The 19,527-nt window shown below is 40.8% G+C and overlaps 1 protein-coding gene across 4 annotated transcripts in view; it reads left to right on the top strand.

Moving 5' to 3' along the window:
- The window catches only part of LOC145968666 (acetylcholinesterase), a 48,745-nt gene that overhangs the window by 12,952 nt on the left and 16,266 nt on the right, over window positions 1-19,527 (top strand). The window contains exons 2-4 of one of the 4 annotated variants that reach the window (XM_083094321.1): window positions 2,697-3,546; window positions 13,386-13,525; window positions 18,872-19,275. In XM_083094321.1, coding sequence (XP_082950447.1) covers window positions 18,885-19,275 — 391 coding nt within the window. In that variant the 5' untranslated portion in view covers window positions 2,697-3,546; window positions 13,386-13,525; window positions 18,872-18,884. Of the gene's footprint in view, window positions 1-2,696; window positions 3,547-13,385; window positions 13,526-14,051; window positions 14,303-15,885; window positions 16,403-18,511; window positions 18,632-18,871; window positions 19,276-19,527 lie in introns of those variants that run through there. The other 3 variants (XM_083094320.1, XM_083094318.1, XM_083094317.1) reach the window with 3 other exon arrangements.

The following is a 19,527-nucleotide window of genomic DNA, read 5'->3' as shown; positions in this document are numbered from 1 at the left end:
TCTATACGGGAACGAATACATATGATACGCGCGACTAACAGATAATTCCGAGATCGAATATAATTTCACAGACCGCGATGAGTAAAGTCCGCAAGAAATTCGCGGAAAAAAAATCAAATATAACGACGGTTCTAAGTAACGGTAATTCCACGTCAGCGGGCACAAGTATTATCTCGCAATGTTATCCGGTATCTTCCCGACCTTTCACTCTCGACGAAAACAAACTCGACCCTCACGTAATTTCAAACAACACGAACGGTAACGGGCATAAATTTTAAACAGAGATTTCGCGAATTATCCAATTCTTGCTGAGTGGATTTCGGATATACGGTAACTCTCACTCGCGAAGAACGATCTCACGCAAACCCCCGCTATTCTTTACGCAATACGATAGCATCGGAATCTCGTGACTCTATTACTATTCACAATTCGACGCTCCACGCAACGATATAACGAGATACGAAACGAAACGATACGATACGATACGATACGATAGGGCGCTAACGATACGGTATAATGACTGTCGGCGACGAACCCCCTGAGAGGGACAAATCCGCGACACCCGGGGCCCAACTGGCGTCCGGTAACGAAACGCGAGAAAAGCACGCAGGCTTTCTACAACAATTCGGTAACGAGTTCACCGTCGCCAGCTGTATCCGGGAATATTTCTACGGCTACCTGAGCGACGGCTTACAGTTTATCTCCGATGTCCGGGTCCTCGCTGCTTGGCTGTCGTTCTCTCGGTATCGCTCGTACGGAGAATCGCCCTGGTACTAGCATTGTGCTATAAATCATCCAGTTATTGTAGCTCGTCGAACAGTGACTTGTGATAAATGCTCCGCAAGGCCCTCGAGTCCCGCGCCGATTTTCCGCGCATCCTGTCGATTTTCGATGAGAAGGGGTCGACATTCTCCGCCCTCTCAAATTTCGTCCTGCTGTAGTGCGGGTTGCCCTTCGATAGAAGCCAAAATCCGACGTTGACGGTATTCTGGACGATTGTATTTTCTCGGTAGATCGGACGTTTTGGGCTGGCCAGGCCGTATCCTCGTCCGTCTCCGGATGCATCTCCTCTCCTCAGTCTGCAGCCTGGGAGAGTGTTGATCGTTCCTTCGTCCTGATTTCCCCGTCGTTGTTTCTCTAAAATTAGCGGATATTAATATAATGGTTACATATGAATAGCGGCGGAGCGGGATCTCGATACGCGACCTTCCTTTGGGGTGGAGGCATTGGTCCGCTACTCTCCTCTTCCTTTCTTCGGTAACTGCACCCTCCGGGATCTTGCTGTACATCACTTATTATCCGCTCGCTAAGATTGCCGCGCTCTGCTCGCTTAAAATTAATCTCAAACACAGAAATCTATACAAAGATATATCACGAGATCGGATAAGGGACCCCCCTCAGGTGCTAAGAACGACCCTCCGTACGCTTCCTCCCCCGGCGGGGTCACTGTGACGGAGCGCAAAAAGGCGTCACGTCACAGTATGAAACATTTTTTTTTTTAAATGCGTATTTTTCGAAATATTAAGGGGTTTCCACACTTTTGGTAAACCCTATATAACAATTATACAGGGTGCGCCAAAAGTCTGGATACACCTAAATATCTCACAAACGGTGCATTTTAGAAAAAAATGTTTCAGGCAAAAGTTGTTTGGTTTCGAGGGGGCCATAAGACGGTATCATTGGTTTGACCTTGAAGAGTCATTTGAAGGTCACGTGAAGATCACTTCAATTTTTTTAAATGGAACACCCTATATATTTTTGCACATTCTTGTAGCTTATCTCGAGAGCTTTCCAAAAGACTATAATTAAGTACCTTTTCGTTAAGTACTTTTTGAGTTATGAGGCTTGAAATAATTTCTTAATTTTACATAAACCGTAAAATATCTTGTAAAATATTTATTTTTCGATTATATTACCTTAATACTTTTACGTACAAAATAATGAGAGGAATCAATTGGTGTAAAGAAAACACATAGTTGTTTTGAAGAAAAAATATGTAATTTGCAATTAACAATTCCATATTTTTTCTTAAAAACAACTATGTGTTTTCTTTACACCAATTGATTCCTCTCATTATTTTCTACATAAAAGTATTAAGGTAAGATAATCGAAAAATGAATATTTTACAAGATATTTTACGGTTTATGTAAAATTAAGAAATTATTTCAAGCCTCATAACTCAAAAAGTACTTAACGAAAAGGTACTTAATTATAATGTTTTGGAAAGCTCTCGAGATAAGTTACAAGAGTGTGCAAAAATATATAGGGTGTTCCATTTAAAAAAATTGAAGTGACCTTCACGTGACCGTCAAATGACTCTTCAAGGTCAAACCAATGGTACCACCTTATGTCCCCCTTGAAACCATATAACTTTTGCCTGAAACATTTTTTTCTAAAATGCACCGTTTGTGAGATATTTAGGTGTATCCAGACTTTTGGCGCACCCTGTATATGTTATACAATAATTATATAACAATTATATATATTATATAATTATTATTACATATTACTGTATATTATATGTTGCAAAAATTCTATCCATCCTTTTTAATTTCTGCACATAATTTATACCTACGTAGCATCTAGATTATAGTTGCTACAAGATCCATCTAACACTATGGTGCCATTATATAGATATAACAGTTTGCACTATTACACTAGCATTGTGCTATAAACCATCCTGCTTTAAATTCCAGGCTCTCTTCGTCGTGCCAGCGGGTTGGAGTAGAGCGACGTAACGGGAGCGAGAGCGGGGCGGCCGACGGGGTGGCGAGAGGATCGAGGGTGTTCGTTGCCGGTGGCGGGGTGCGTGTCGGGGATGCGAGAGGAGGGATGCCAGGCCGCCCGCCGGTTCACCCTCACTAACCCGCGGCTCGCTCGACTCTTCAGTGCGGCCTGAACGGTTAACCGGCCTACTTCTCTCTCTCTTCCTGCGCTCCGCCGTTTTGGTCCCGGCGCTGCCAGTTCTCGTCATCATCGTCGTCGTCGTCGTCGTCGTCATCGCCGTCGTTGTTATCATCGTCGTCGTCGTCGTCGTCGTCGTAGCCGTCGTCGTCGTCGTCGTCGCCGTCTTCTGCGTCCTCGTCGCGACATCACCGTCAACACCGGGACTGGCCGAGCGGTGTTGTATTCAACCTGAACGTAACATCGCGAGAAGAAATGTGAGACAAGAGATCCTAGCAGAAGGAACTCCGTTTCTCTCTCCCTCCCTCTCTCTCTCTCTCTCTTTCTGCCTCTCTTCCCGTCTGCGAGGAGCTCGCAGCCTCCGCGGCGGCTCGCCGCTGCGGACAGCCGGCCTAAAAGGAAGAGGAGGGTAGTTGTTCTCGCTCATGAGTGATTTTTTTCTCGCGCGGTGGTGTCGGAGACTGTGACCATCACTCGCTGAAGAGAGTCGACGTATCGCGGGGAGAGCGTCAGGACACTCTCGGGGGAGATTGCTCTCCGTTTCCCTATCGTCCTCGCACGCGATCTCACCTCCTCGTCGACGCCGACGACGACGTTTCGCCAACAGACGACGACGAACGGACGCTACCTCGCTCCACAACGGTAAGTGTCTATCTCTTTTTATCTCTCTCCTTCTCCCTCTTCTCTCCTGTACACTGTGTACCGAAGATCGATTCCCCTCTCTCTTTCCCTCCCTCTCTGTTTCTCTCGTTTTATTACGCGGCCTCCCGTAAAAAAAAAAGCGCACGTCTCGCGCCTCGCCTCGCTTACTTCGGTTCTTCTCCTCTCTCGTTTGTTCCCTCTATTCCTTATTATGTTGGTTTATCCTCTCCGCGCGGCCCCCGGCGAAACGCGACGCAGAAGGCCGTGAATGTCTGCGACGGCGGGTTGTAGCGTGGAGAGAGAGCTGCGTGGATCTGCGTGGGGCTGCGTAGATGACAGGCGGCAGGGGTGGCCTGTGACGGTTGACGGCTGACTCGGAGCATCCACGGCCCGGATCGTTTGTTCGCGATCAAAATCAAAGTCCGGAAGGACAGAGCCAGTTTTTATTCATAATAACACCCCTCGAAACTTTCCCTCCACCTTAATTCTCCCCCCTCGAATTTTTCGCGAACCTTTATTGCTTTGTATAAATCTTCCTCTCTCTCTCTTTCTTTTTTTTAAATGATTGAATTTGAACAAACTGTAATTCCCGCAACAAAATTATTGTAGAGCAGAAAACGTTCCAAGCACAAAAATGCAGGATACGACGCACACGCAGACATGTATTATCTAAACACAGGGTGCACGAAATTACACGTTTGGTCACGAATTGCAGATCTGAATCTAAAATGAGTTTTGCAAGAAAAGCGATGAGTTTTCAAATAGGATATACTTACAAAAATATACGCTAAACCCCTTTCTGCGATCGTTGCTGCAAATTTTTCGACTTTCCTCAATGCGTTATTTATTCATTTTTGTTTTGCGAAAATACAAATGTAACTGTACACATTCTTTTCATCGAAATATCTCGATCCGTAGATTTTTGTGAGAGAAAGAGAGAGCTCTGCATAATATGATAAAAAATTATAAATTTTAAGTAGACTGGCTCTTTCTTTCATCAAGTATATATATTTTAAGTAGGTACAGGTTTTTCTTATCTAAAAAAAAAAACTCGGGTTCTTACTTTGCGGGTCTCTGATATAAAACGAGAGAGACGTCGATTTTTTTCCTTAAATTATAGGCTTTCAATACCCTACTCTGTCACTTTTTTTTCTTTCCTTACCGAATACACTAAGTACGGCACACATCCTTCGCTTAAAAAAAAAGGATCGTCGATTCGTACTTTGATAAATTTTTTACACGCGCAAGGCACACAGAAAAAAAGGACACTCTTGTTTTGGAAATATATTTAGTTTTAACATGGGAATCTTGAAATAAGATTATATTACGTTAATTAAAGAAAAATATAATTGCTTGAATAATTGCTTACTTGAATGAAGCCATTTTACGTAGTTCAATCGAGAAAAATATATTCTTATGATTTAAGATTTAATTTTCTCGAGTGGAAAAGAAACAATGTTAGATAAAAAATAACATTTTTAAATCAAAGACTATAATTTTCTTAAAATAGAATTAAATAATTACACATTCTTGAGGTGACAATTACAATATTAAAATAAGACTATGATATTGTTGAAATTTAAAATTATTAAATTCTTCTAAGAAGATTGTAAATTGTTGCGAAATATACGAAACAACGAACGCGTTAGTTTAAGTATATAAGTTTTGATTTGACACTTATTTTTTTTTTCTGTGCATATACTGGATAATGTGTCGATTAAAGGCCGCACCATTATTCACCCCCTCCGGCCATCCTCCCCTTCTCCCCGGTTTTACTCGTGGAATAATTAACCGCTATGCAGCAACGTACCGCGAAACGACACGATCTATTTTAGGTCACGATCGTTCGCCCGTAATCCGATTAGTTTCTGCAACAGAATGATAAGTAACGACGACAGCGATAAACAATGACGCCAGTACCGGGGAAACGAAGACGACAAAGGACAACCCTAGCGACGATGTCGTCCCGGCCTATTATTGAGCGAAAAAGTTAGGTGCCTTTTTTTTTTCAGGCGTCCCAAGTGGAGCGAGAGTGATGTGCGTTTGGCGTTTTTTCTTCTTTAAATATTTTTTACAAGTTAGTACCGTAATAATTAATTGCGCGCCAATAATGGCGCGCTTCAATTCAGCGCTTACTCGTGAATAATCTTGGAAAATAAAGAGAGGAAGAGGATAAAAGAGAGCCATCTCTCCTTCTCTTTTTCTGTGTGATACTCTTTGATGATAAATATGACTCTCGACGCTTCGGGGGTATTTTTCACAAGTTAACGCTAGTCATTATGGGGTAAAAGCGAGCGGTACTTCTGTCAAGCGAAGGTTCTCTTGCCATTAGGCCCGTTATTTGCCCTTTCTTAGTCGTAATGTCGCCCGGGACGAGGTATCGCCAATGTCGAAAGAAAAACATTTTACGTCAAAGAGCCTTTCCTTTCGCTCCATTGGCAGAATCGGGTCTAATTTCCTGTCCAATTTGCGCTACGGTGCTTTGTGCCACGATACGACACCGTCGTCGTCGTCGTCGTGATCCGTCACATCTGTCAAACCAGACCAGAAAGTTAGCTCTCCCCGACCAGAAGCTAGAAGCGAAGAGAAACGCACGTTTCCTCGGCGAAACAACGTCGCGAGCGTATCGCTCTTTTACCGTAGAGGCCTCCGTAAATACTTTAATACGTTACGTTCGATCGTGTCTTGCCATTATTTACTAACACACATTCGCTATATAAACGAGAAGCGATTCTCTATTTTTATCTAAAGTTATAACCGGGGATAATCGGGATAATTTATATCGCTTTCGTCGAGGTTTTTCACGGATTCGCGATCCATTAAGCGTGTCGCTCGACCTGGACCGAAGAGAGATTTCTCGATCTCGATCCGATTCCGTCTCGATCGATCGTGCCAGAAATTCTCGCGATGAGAAAGTCGATCCGTCAAGCTTCTTTTTTAATATTATTTTGGGTAACTGGACGGATCCATCCCAGCAAACACCAAATAACAGTTATATAACTGTTAGTTATAATTCCCCACTCAGCAATATAACTGTTATGTAACAGTTATATTGTATATAACATGTTATGTAACAGTTACATAACATGTTGAGTGGGAAATTACAACTGACAGTTATATAAATGTTACTTGGTGTTTGCTGGGATAATTCATCTTCACCGCGAGTCGATTTTTTTTCACGATCGACACCGGGGGTTGGAATTGATACGATCGGATCGTGCCACGTGAAGGAACGTTAGTCGAAAGCTCAGTAAAGCGCGAAAATCAACCTAACTGCGAGAAGCGAGAAAAGTTGGAAAGCGACCGGAAGCCGAGAAGGGGGAGGCAGGAAGGAAGAAACGGAGCGTGAACGCGGAGAGCAAACGTTGGACGCGCAAACACGCGCGGGGGTTTGGCCTTTGCTTTCCGTTTGCACACCCAATCAGGATCGGACTAAAAATAGGAATGCCATGACCGGACCGGCTCTACGCTCGATTCCACAATTATACATTTCCTCGATTCGCCTCTCGCCGACAGTCACCGTTATTTTTTTCCAACAAGGACTGATGAGACGCGATGCGAGAAATTCGCCGTCGATCGCTCGCTTTCGTTAATTAATAGGAAGTCCGGCTCGAAGCTGGCGGCGCAAAAGATTCGAGCAAATCGCAGTGACTCGAATTGTTCGACCAAGGACAGCTTCGTGCGAAAACAATGGCCACGATCTATTTTATTGAAGGGTTCGATCGACAATTCTAAACGATTTGAAGAGAACTCGAGCAAAAATAATGTTCGTGAAAAAAAAAAAACGAAAAAGAAGATAAGCAGTTTCTATCTATTAATTATTTGTAATGCATATGTAGTCTAAAAAAATTAATTCAAATAAATTTAATTATATATATAAATATATATTTTTTTCAGGCTCAAAGAATTTAAAGTTTGATCTTGAAACTCTTTATTTTTCCGAGAATTAGAATCTAGACTTTAAAATAGAAGAGATAGTTTTGTTTTCTTCCCTTTTCGATTCACATGAAATCGAAAAAAATTTAAATAAATTTTTATGCGGATTATTATATTACAACTATTTTTTCGCTATTTTTTTTTTGTTTAAAAATATTAATAATATTGATACATTTTTTTATAGACGAATCGTACGCATTATATCATCTATCGCATTGCCGTCGAATATCCATTATTTCGTAGATTGAAATTTATAATTACTTCCATTTCGGTCACACAATCGAATTACTCGCATTTGCAGATAGGTAATGTCGCTGTAAATTGTTTTCGAAAAAATACGCGTTTTTTTCCAGAGATTTATAAATATATATTAAATAGGTCAAAGAGTCGTCCCACGTGTAATTATCGTCTGTCGACGATTCTTTTTTATAGATTTAAGAATGTTAATAATATTAAAAAAATACGATAATACGTACGCAAATATTTTTTCCTAAAGAAATCGCGTTACTTAAGAATATTGCATTTCGCTTTAAACGCGAATAAATGTGTAGTTACTCGGAAATCTTTTGTAGATAAAGACCCGAGGCATCCTCGCGAGTGCAAAGTCACGTTTCAGCGTTGATGAAATCAGCGCTTAAGAGCAGCCGCGTTTCAAGAACGTACCTACGTAAGTCCCTACGTTGGCGTTGCCATGAATGCGATTTCTTAAAGTGATAAACGATCGACGAAGCACGGAATTTTTCAAATAACAACTCTCGGCGAATCTCCCGATCTGCATTGTGTCTTATCGCTCGTGATCGGCTTGTCTTTATGTGAAAAAAAATAATGATATAATTATATTGATCATAAATTTGTTATAATATTTTTTTTTACTATGGAGATTTTTATTTTACCACAGATGGAGAAAGATCTCTCGATAATAATATTATTATTAATAAAAATAAAATTCATAAAAATTAATAAATAATTAATAAAAATGTTATTATTAATAAAAAAATATCTCGATAATAATATTATTATTAATAAAAATAAAATTCATAAAAATTAAAAAATAATTAATAAAAATGTTATTATTAATAAACGATCTCTCGATAATAATATTTTTAATTAATTTATACTGATACTAGTATTAAAACGTAAAAATTGATACAAATGTGTTGTCTTGAAACTCGAATTCTTTACTTTAAAATTCCGAGTATTAGAATCTGAAAGAACTTTAAAATAAAAAAAAGGGATTTTATTTTTTTCCCCTTTTGATTTATGTAAAGTCGAAAAAATTTCTAGAGCTCCATCTGAATTTAAAAAATTCTTTTCCCATTGGAAGGATATTTTTTATTAAGTTTGAGCGATCGTGCGAGGTCGATCGCGCTGACGGTCATCGCGGGAGCAACCGGTGCGAGGCGAGCGAATCGGGGGGAGGCGAAGAGCCGCGAAAGGAAGTCAGGAAGGAAGGAAGGAAGGTACCGAGGGGTTTCGGCCGGCGAACGATTTTTCTTCGGCGGGTTGCATCGCGCTGCATTGCGGCTGCGACGCGGCGCGACGCGACGCGATGCGACGCAATGGCCGTGTCGTCGCTCGAGAAAATGCGGTACCGTCATCGTCAACCACCTGATCGCACGGGGTTCGGAAAGGGGGAAGGGCGAGAGACGCGCCCCCGCAAATCTAGCGATTTCGGCAAACGCGAGTCGAATAGAGACCCGGTGCAAGAGTCCGGATAAGAGACCGCTAAAAGGGAGAGGGAGAGAGAGAGAGAGAGAGAGGGTGGGTCTCTATTATTAAGAATTGTCTCATTGTCGTGTGTAATTCATAAGTATGTTGGTACCTTTTTATCGATTATATCGTGGTCTCCCACCCGATATGCATAACTCTCGTAATTTTATTCTCGTCTTTGCTCCGAAGAATTGATCCCGGGAATAAATACGCGCGAAACAGGGACGTGTTTGTGGTCTGATATCTGAAATCGTCGAGATTGTCCTCTCTCTTTTGTAATCAATTTTTTATTGTCAATTTTGTCTCTTACGTGCCCTCAGGTTCTGTGAAGAGCTTGAGATATATAAAAAGAATAAAAAACATCCTTCCTCACGATTTCGAGATATTTTATCGAATTTTCATTTGCTACGATATATATATATATATATATCTGCGAGTTCGAGTCGCATTTATTCCTAATGTACTCCGATTTTTTTCAATCGTCGAGAGCCAGCTCTTTCTTCTTCTCCCCCCGAATAAATGCGCTCTCGGGGAAGGGGAGCAGGGGTCGAGCGTCGAAAAGAAAACCCCACGAAAATTCCATTCCGAGAGGGTAGATCCGTCCCGCGATTCGCCCGAAGAAGGAAAACTGAGGAAAGGTGAAGAAAGAGAGATGGGGAGAGAGAGAGAGAGAGAGAGAGAGAGAGGGGGTGGAAACGTCGAGAAACGAGACCGAGAGAGCGAGAGAAAATAGGACTCGGTGTCTGGTTCGGTGCCTGGTACATTCTGGTGCCGCTGTTTTATCGCGCATGCCACACGAACGAGCAAATTTCCGATTGCCCGCCAAATATCAACCGGCCGATACCATCTGCTCTCTCCCTCCCCTCCCCCTCTCTTCCTCTCTCTCTCTCTCTTTCTCACCTCTTCGCGAAAGATTCATTTACAGCTGTACACGCACCCCGCGACAAACCGAGAGAAATGGAGGAAAAGGTTCTCGTATATAAAATTCATAAAACACACACACACACACACACACACACACACACACAGGCTTATCGATGAATCTCGATTACTTTTCACGGAGTTGGCGCGTCGCCCGCTTCGCTTATTATCGTTAATATATTCGAAATTGTCGACTTGAGCGAGAAACAGAGAGAGAGAAAGAGTTAACGAGGCGGGAGACCTTTAGTTTTAACGATGCGCACCCCCTGCCCCAACCCCCGACTACAAAAAACGCAGCAGGCTTCGGCGCGGCGAGTCGTTAGATTAGGTCAATATTTGGCTCGCTTACGCGGGTAACCAGGTCAAGGATTACCGCTCGTCGTCGCCGAATGCGTCCCTATCGCTTCGATAACGTGTATTATCAATGTATGTTGCCTCTTCTTTGCTCGTTTGCAATTTTCGAAACTCGTTCACCCTCTGGCTGACTCGTGGTTTGCTTGATAAGCGTTCAACCCTATCCAGGGTTCTATCTTATTATTCAAGCAAGGATCTTAATCTTGCAATCGAATATCAAATTTACGAATTTAAAGTTTAATATTGTTATTATTGCTATGATCGATGAGGAGAAGTACACATTGGTGTATTTTACGTTCTCTTCGGGATATTGAATTGACGCGAGTCTCTGTCCTATCTATGGGTCCTAAAAAATAATATGGGTCCCTGGGACCGAGATACCTCTTTCGGCCTCAATCGAAGCCGGTCTGATGATACGCGGTGGTGGTGGAGGATAGCGAGCGGTCGGGCTGACCTAGAGATGTCACTGGGTTAGCGTGTCCATGGGCCATCCATAACTCCTCCCCCGTTCATCCCTCTTCCCCGATGATACCCGGCGATACACGCTCGCTTTTACCCTGTCATAGGGACGAGACTGCGGGTCCGACTGACCCGCTCGCGTGTTTCCTACCTGCAATAGCGAAATATGCAAGCCGACACTTGGGTGTCTTCGAGGAGAAGGAGAAAGACGAGGAAGGACGATGATGTATAATTGGGGTTGAGAATAATAATTAGAAAAGGGTTGGCGATCGTTGATTATTTTCGAAAAATTTCAAAAAGGACACATCGCCCACCGTCCATTATCGCGTTATTCCAGCGTGGACGCTTGAAGGGACGAGTACTTGGAGTACAAATCGTTCATCCGGATGAACGAGCCCGTAAACAATGGTCGCGGTCCCGATTCATCCTCGAGCGGACGCAATAGAAAATTCCGCGTCACCAGAGAAGAATGCTCGTTCGCGTTATTTTCGCAGAAATTCCCCGAGAAACGCCGGTACCGTCCTCTCTACAGGGTGTCCCCGAAACCAGGAGTTGTTTCCCTTTATTGCAGCGATCTTCAGGGATGCTCGTCGTCTCGTATCCTTGTAATTTTTGCGTTCGTGTACGAGCATCAAGATGAATTTCTATTTAGGTAGATTGTCTAAATATCTATTTTCATAAATTTTCTCCCCTGGAACTTGGTTCACGCAGTTTGTCCTCGCTAAAAAAATTCTCGATTTTATTCTCTAGAATCATAATAAGGGTGTTTCAAACGAAAGAAAATTCGACCTTTACAGTGAAAGAGACGTGAAAAAAAGTTTCTTTCTTTGAAACACCCGATAGAGAAACTGTCGATGCATATTTCGTGGAGCGGCCGGTCCTCGTTGTTCACCCCCCGCGCGCGGGGGATGATTTCCTAAATGTCCGCGTCGCAAAATTCAACGAGCCGCAGTGCAGCCAGCCAAGCCGAGGCAGTGACGCCCTGACCTTTCGTTTCTCGGTCAACGATCGTCCGTGTGTCTGCATCCTGTGCCCGTGTGTGTCCGCGTGTGTGTGTGTGTGTGTGTGTGTGTGTGTAACGAAAATTCGCAGACGTTTCGTCCGATATCGTCGAACCGAGAGCGGCGGCGGCGGCGAGCTGTCGCTCCTCGGTTATCCTTAAAGAGACAGTTCAATTTAACGGGGCGACCTTAACGGGGAGAGCGAATTTACGAGAATAGAACGAGGTGCCTATTTCGAGTCTATCTCGGGCTAATCGAATCATTTTCAAGAACTTTCCAATTCTATAATTGCCGAGCGTTTAATTATCGACTTATGGCGGCCGTTGTGGCTTTTGTAAAATTTCCCTCCAAATGAACTTTAATTTCGCTCGGTCTTTTCATCCCCGAGAAAGCACGAGAAAAGATCCCCCCACAAAAGATTCACATCTCGCTTTTCATTTCCCGTTTATATGTGAATTCCATGTCGCTTGTCGGAGGGGGGAGGGAGCGAATATACGGACGACTGGAATTTCTAATAAGCATACATATATATACAGGGTGTCTCAAACTTAACGAATCATCCATTAATAGTAGATTCCTGAGATCATTTGGAGACGAAAATTCTAATACCAAAATGTTGAGGAAGACTTCATAAAAATGTTCAAACTACTGACTACTGTCGCATCGAAGACACAATCGCGCTCACTGCAGAATCCTATTTTTTATTTTATATTGATCCCTCTATCGATATCGATATTATCGCGCTGTACGCGAGCCCCTTGATGCGCTATGTCCCTGAGCACAGGAGAACGTAACGCGATTGGTAATCTTTAATCTTTTGTAGCTCCGAAACTACATCTTCCTCAACATTTTGGTATTAGGATTTTCGTTTCCAAATGATCTCAGGAATCTACCATTAACGGCTGATTCGTTAAGTCTGGGACACCCTGTATATGTATATAAACGCGTCACGCGCGCCTTTCGACATTCGCTCTTTCGCGAGCGACTTACACGGAATACGTGAAATAACGAAAAATCGTAGATCGCCCGCGGATCGGAATAAGGTTGGAATAAGGAAATATCAGGTTTGATACGTGTGAGGAGAAAACACGAAGACAAAGAATTTTCGCTACGCGAGCAAACTCGGTAATCGAGCATTTTCGACTGAACCGGTCTTATCGTGAAAATGCAGCTTTATTTCTTTTCCTATTTATTCTCTTTTCTTTATCTCCTCTCTTTTTACTCTCATACACTTTCATACATTTATATCTGTGTATGCCTCTCTCTATTGCCATTAGGGTTAAACGATAAACGTGTTTCTCTCTCTCTCTCTCTCTTTCTTCCCCTCCTTCCAACGTAATAATCCCCAAATAATGAACCCTCGGCCCCCGGGCGTTTGTCAGTGTGTCTCACCCCTTCGCTTCCGACACACCCTCGTTCAATTTCTCCGATCACTCAGTCTACATTGTGCTGTTACAGGGACGCACGATGCTTCACGAACGAAGAATGTAGACGAAGAGGAGCAGGGCAAGAGAGCGGATCTGCCTGTCGCGGATTCGGAGGAGGACATCGCCGCTGTCTGAAATCTAATCGAGCACCTTCCTCGCGTTTTCCTCGCTGTAAGTATCAGAGAAATAAAAAGAAGGGAGAAGGAAAGGGAAAAAAAGCAAAGTCAGAAACGCAAACTGACAAGAGATTTTAAAGAGAATGAAGGTAAAAACCGGGGTTTCAAAAGGAATTCAATTTCCAGATGGATACGAGGGCAATTGTTACTTTATCAGGGATAGAGCGTGTGATTTAGAGGAGGAGCGATACTTTTTATCCCTTTGTCTTATCACTCTGATCGAAAAACGATTCTTTAATCTAATTAAGTAAAGTGGTAAAGAGATAGAGTTCAACTCAAAAGGAATTAACGTCAGTAACGATTGACAATTGGACGAAAAAATTAAAAATAACAAAAAATAGATAAAAAACTTACTCTCGTAGGGGAGAGGCTCCCCGGCAGGTTCGACGAGCGAAGTTCGCTCGATCGATCTACGCACAGTTTCATCAGCTACGCTACTATGGATCACGACCCTATCCATTTATGCAACATCGAGCATCATGTATAATGCTGCCGCAGTGTGCCAAGGGAAGTAACTAGTCGGCTTCGTGACTCTAATGCGGCGACGGCCTCGCGCTGTCACTCTCGTGACTGTTTGCCAATCATCGCCGTCAGTGCTTCGTCGGCAGGGCGCCGAAATAGTCATTGTCATCGCGATAACCCTTCGCGACCCTCAACGCGATCGCGCGACTCTAATCGAACAACTAGGTATCACAAGTATCGATATTGAGTGGGAGGAGGAAAGTGGCCGGGAAAGTGTCGCGCGACCAATTTCCTTGGGACAGATCTCGGGGTGAGTCTGAAGAAAAGACCCTAATCATGCGCTTCACCCCTTCACCTTCCTCCTCATTTCTCTTGTATTTTTTCTTTTAAACTTTAATTTACCAAGTCTATGTGAAGCTTTTAAATTGATAAAACTAGACGTTATTGGGATAAGTTGAATGATTGGGACACGAGGGGAAAGATCAAGCACATTAGACGGAATATACATTAATTATTGGACTAATTAAATGAAACATTGAGGCGAGATCGATCGCGAATTCGTGATGGAAAATCGCAAAAGAATTGTTTCCGCCGCGCAATTTTCTCATGGATAGTCTCGTTACGAGCGACTACGCTCGGTAACGTGCTAAACTAATAAATTCCAATTTCTGACGACGCGTTAAAGCCGCGGCCTCGTGCGTAAACTTCCGCGTGCGACGACGTTCCCGTGGACGCGCTGCGTGTGACCGAACGCGCGTTCGGAACACGTAGAAGGAAGTTGCTAATCAACGTGGACCTTCGTGTGGTGTAACTAGAGACTACTATCATCCTACTAATCCCTCCTAACGTATGTGAGACGGGGAAAGGGAGAGAGAGAGGGACGAAATCGACGCGTGTTATCGGGCACAGCGTGTATGTCGTCGTCTCGGTGTGCGAAAGTGCATTTGGAAACTTGTTACATATGCGCTCTTTCTTCACGATATGCATATATATTTCTTTTTCTATCGAAAACGCATCGAAGGCATTACACTTGTTGCGCGTTATTTTTTAACGATGGTCAATTTGGCTAATTTCAAGTCGAAATTTTCTTGGCAAAAATCTCGAGGCACCAATAATATTTGGGTTACTGGCAAAGAAACTTTTCGATGTCAATGTTGAAATTAAATTTAGTGATATTACAAAAGTTGCATATATTTTATTATATCAGAATTGGCTTGAGAAAATTATATATGTTATATATATGTTATGTTAAAAAGAATAGAAAGCTTTTTTCGAGCATTCAAAATAATTTCGCTGAAGAAATATTAATTTGGAAAAAATTATTTATCGCAGAAAAATAATTAATAAAAATAATTATTTGCGTAGAAAAGTTGTAAAAAATATTGAAATGTATAATTGCAATATTGCGATGTAATATATTTATATTGATGCAGCGATGCTGTAAATATCTTCTCGTGTCACTTTTCAAATCTATTATTCGATTTCATTGAATTAAAATCGGTAATTAATTGCAAGATTATTTTTCGTGATTTTTTAATATCATTTTATACGCTTTTTTTAGGAGATTAGGCTCTCGATATAAAGGAAGAAGGTAATATTACGCGCGATGTAAATTTCATTTTATTTTTAATACGCTACAAGTCAAAATCCTTTCTTTCAATATCTCGCCAATGTCTCTACAACATTGCATTACGATTTACAAGATTGTAACATTGTTAGAGTATTTTGTCGAATGAATAATTCTGGTCACTATCGAAAATTTGCGTTTAAAGCGTTGTAGATTTTATTAAAACAGGATCCGCTTTAGTTTGTAATTCCGAGACACTCTGTGTATCACGACACTCGCTGTGCATTTCGATATATCGAGAATATCAACACGGCGCATGTAAAAAAGTTTTCAGCTCTATGGGAACATATATACAAACATGTAAAAGGTTAATTGATATTCAAAAATGGAAAATTATCGGCGAAAATTATCGCTCGAAAAATACTTAATTATTTCAAATTTTTAATGGAAAATCGAATGTTGCAAATAACACTTAAACAAAGTATAATAACGTACATTTGGGGACTGTAATTATGCGCACAAGAATGATGGAGATTCAATGTTCGTCAACTTACAAAAATATACTTTAAGGAGAATAAGTAAGGTCGCGTATCATCTGTCCGTCAATTACATAACGGCCTTACCACGACAATATCGTGAATGTTTGATGGACGAGTCGCAGCAGAATAGAAAGAAACATGTCCAAATATTATTCAAACGAAATCAATTGTAATATTTAGAACAGCTGCCTCTATCCAAGGATACCAAAGTTTTTTTTGATCGCGCAACAATAGCTTCGACGTGAATCTCTTTATACCTGTCTGATAAACAAAATTATCGATCTTTATTTGCGATAAAAAACCGGTAAGAATAACGCATATATATCCTATATTATTATTTAAATATAAGATATATTTTCTTTGGAGAGAGAAAGTAAAAATAAAAAATATGTTTTTTGCTATAAAATGTGCCAAAAGGTTTTTGCTTTCTCAGCAGACACCTAAGTCAAATCCTTGGTGTGTAAATTAATATTGAAAGGTGCCAATTTAACATTAATAATTAATAAATTATTTAAATATCTGTAATTAATATTGAATTAATATTTTGAATTAATTAGCAGAGTATAATAAACTTGTTAAATTAATTTAAATTAAATATTAGTCAATTTTATCGTGGTTTCGGATGCTGAAAACCGCAGTGTCTCGTGTTTCACCACGAGGCAGCTTCAATTATCGCCTCGGATAGGGTTACTTTGTCTCTACGGAGAGATAACTTTGCACCAAAGGGAGTTTGCGGCGAAGGGAGGTGCCAGAGAGGGGTAGATAGAGAAAGTGAATATCTAAGGAAGAAAATTAATCTAGTAATTTCTCGATGCTGGTCGATTATCCCGTCAATGCTTTACGTGCGAACGCGATTCTAAACTCGCCTTCTTAAAAAAAAAAACCCTTGAAAGTCACTTCTCCGCAAGGGCAGAATGTAAACTGACTCTATCATAACACTTGGACGAAGCCCTTGAAAATTATCCCCGGCCTCTCTTCCTTTAAATCGTCCGACAATATTTAAAAGATTTATTTCCTTCCATATCGTTTCGAAATTAATGCACTCGCAATTATGCACCGCCATTGATGCATTTCTCTCTAGTGCTTGCATCTTTCATGTCAACCGTGCTTGCGTCAACCGTGTGGAACGTAACACATCTGGTTGAAAATAAGTTTTGCTCGCGATATTCGACATGTGTAAAATCCACTTCCATCAAGATGTTGGGCGAAATATATATTCGTATCTGACAATAAAGACGCGATTTTCAAAAGAAAAATATGCAAATATAACATATATATAACATATTTAAAACATACATATAAAAATATTATTTATATTTTTATCTAATATATTTTATCTATTATCTATATATGTTATATAACATGTATATAACATATATATAACATATTTAAAACATACATATAAAAATATTACTTATATTTTTATCTCATATGTATGGATTAGAGTATTATATGAGTATTAGAGTGTTAAAGTATTAGAATATTAGAGTAAAAAAATGTTATAATATAATTACATAATCCATATGTGGGATAAAAATATAAATAATTTAAAAATATCACTTATGGGTGGCCCCGGACGTTCCGGCCAGACTTTGGGATCTTGTAGGAAATTTAATTCTGAACAAAAAATTTCATATAAACATGGGTCGAAAAATGCTTCCTTAAGAAGTTATCGCTCAAAAATCTCAAATCGTGATTATTTTACACATTTTTCCAAATATCATGGAAGATATGCGTCTTTTAACAAAAAGTACCGAAACAAAAGTTGTAGAAAATTATATTATCTTTCAAATGAGATAAAAATGATTGTTGTACGTTCCACAGGCGCGGTTATTTTATAAGAGCAGTGTTCTCGAAACTTCTGGAAATCTTGAGAACGCGATGTCGAGTCGTGAGGAGGTGACTTTTATTGTTTTGTATTAGAACTTGGCTGTCGTTCGAGTTCTTAAATTTCTGACTGTTTGCATGGTAGAAAGAATACATACAATAGTCAAATTCTCATACCCGTGTTACGGATTTTATCGTGATTGATTTAACGCACAAGTTAATGCAGAAGATTCGCTTTGACTGTGTTTAATGATATTTTGAATAGTATTGTTTAAATCAATTATCATAGGAGAATGAAAGGAAGAGTAGAAAGTGAAAAGAAAATGAAATAAAAAAAAACTTAATAAATTATTTGAAACTTATAGAGCAACGAATAGTTAAGAATAACTTCTTAAGGAAGCATTTCTCGACCCATGTTTATATGAAATTTTTTGTTCAGAATTAAATTTCCTATAAGATCCCAAAGTCTGGCCGGAACGTCCGGGGCCACCCTGTATATTATATTAATAGTAAAAATATTATTTATATATAATTATGCGAGTAACATTTTTACTCTTAAAAATCGAGTCTCCCTATCATTCGTCAGATGAAAAATGAGCAGTCTCCGATAGATTAATCCCTCGCACTCTTTCATCGCAACATTTCCGATCGTAAAACGGAAGCAACGTGACACGCAGAATTGTCCCTTCAAACATTTGTGTACCAAGTAATTTGTCCATTTTCATCGTACGTACGTAACAAACTCATGAATCTGAATATACCTTACACGAGGGACTCGATGAAAAATAAATTAATTACATCTACATAATTAATAGTCTTGCAAAAATAAACGCTCACAGACGTGTGTTTTATGATTACGATGTATAAATTTGATTGTAATTTCGTACAATATATTTATTAATTAAACGCGTGATCGATATTAACGATTTGTTTCTCTCTCTTGCAGCCGAGCAGGCAGGATGTCGAGAAATCCCAAAAGTTCCTGGCGAACCGGCCCCGGCAGACTGGAGGCCCTCTTGGCGCTGAGTCTGATCCTGCTCCTCGTCCTGCAGCCGGATCCTTGCCGCGGTTCGCCGTCCCATCGCAGCAGGCACCACGAGCACGAGCTGCACGTCGCGCAGGAGGCATCGTCGTCGGCGTCGTTATCCTCGTCGTCGTCGTCGCGCGAGGAATTCGACATCAGGAGTTCCAGGATCGCCGAAGAGCTACCGCGAGCGTCCGCTTTCACCGGCAACGATCCGCTGGTCGTACGTACCAGGAAGGGTATGACCCGCGGCAGGACTCTGACCGCCACCACCGGCAAAGAGGTCGACGCCTGGTTCGGCATACCTTACGCCCAGAAACCCCTCGGTAAGTTTTGCGAGGGAAAAAATTAAGTCAATTGAATATCTTGCGAGGAAGGATAAAAAAAATCCTTTCTTCCATTTTCTTCCTCGCAGACAGTTAATTCCAATCGTCGTCGTCAATTTATAAATTATTGTAATAATAAGCTATTGATTTATTAAAGGTATATATATTGATATCAACATTTTATATAAATAAATATTGATATCAACATTTTATATAAATAAATATAATATAATCGTTAAAAATTAATTTATC

The sequence above is a fragment of the Camponotus vicinus genome, unplaced genomic scaffold (assembly GCF_025532165.1).
Source record: "Camponotus vicinus isolate PSW18456_S1 unplaced genomic scaffold, iyCamVici1.0 SCAF_3, whole genome shotgun sequence".
NCBI lineage: Eukaryota > Metazoa > Arthropoda > Insecta > Hymenoptera > Formicidae > Camponotus > Camponotus vicinus.
The sequence above is the reverse complement of the archived record's forward strand: the minus strand, read 5'-3'. Positions and strand labels throughout refer to the sequence as shown.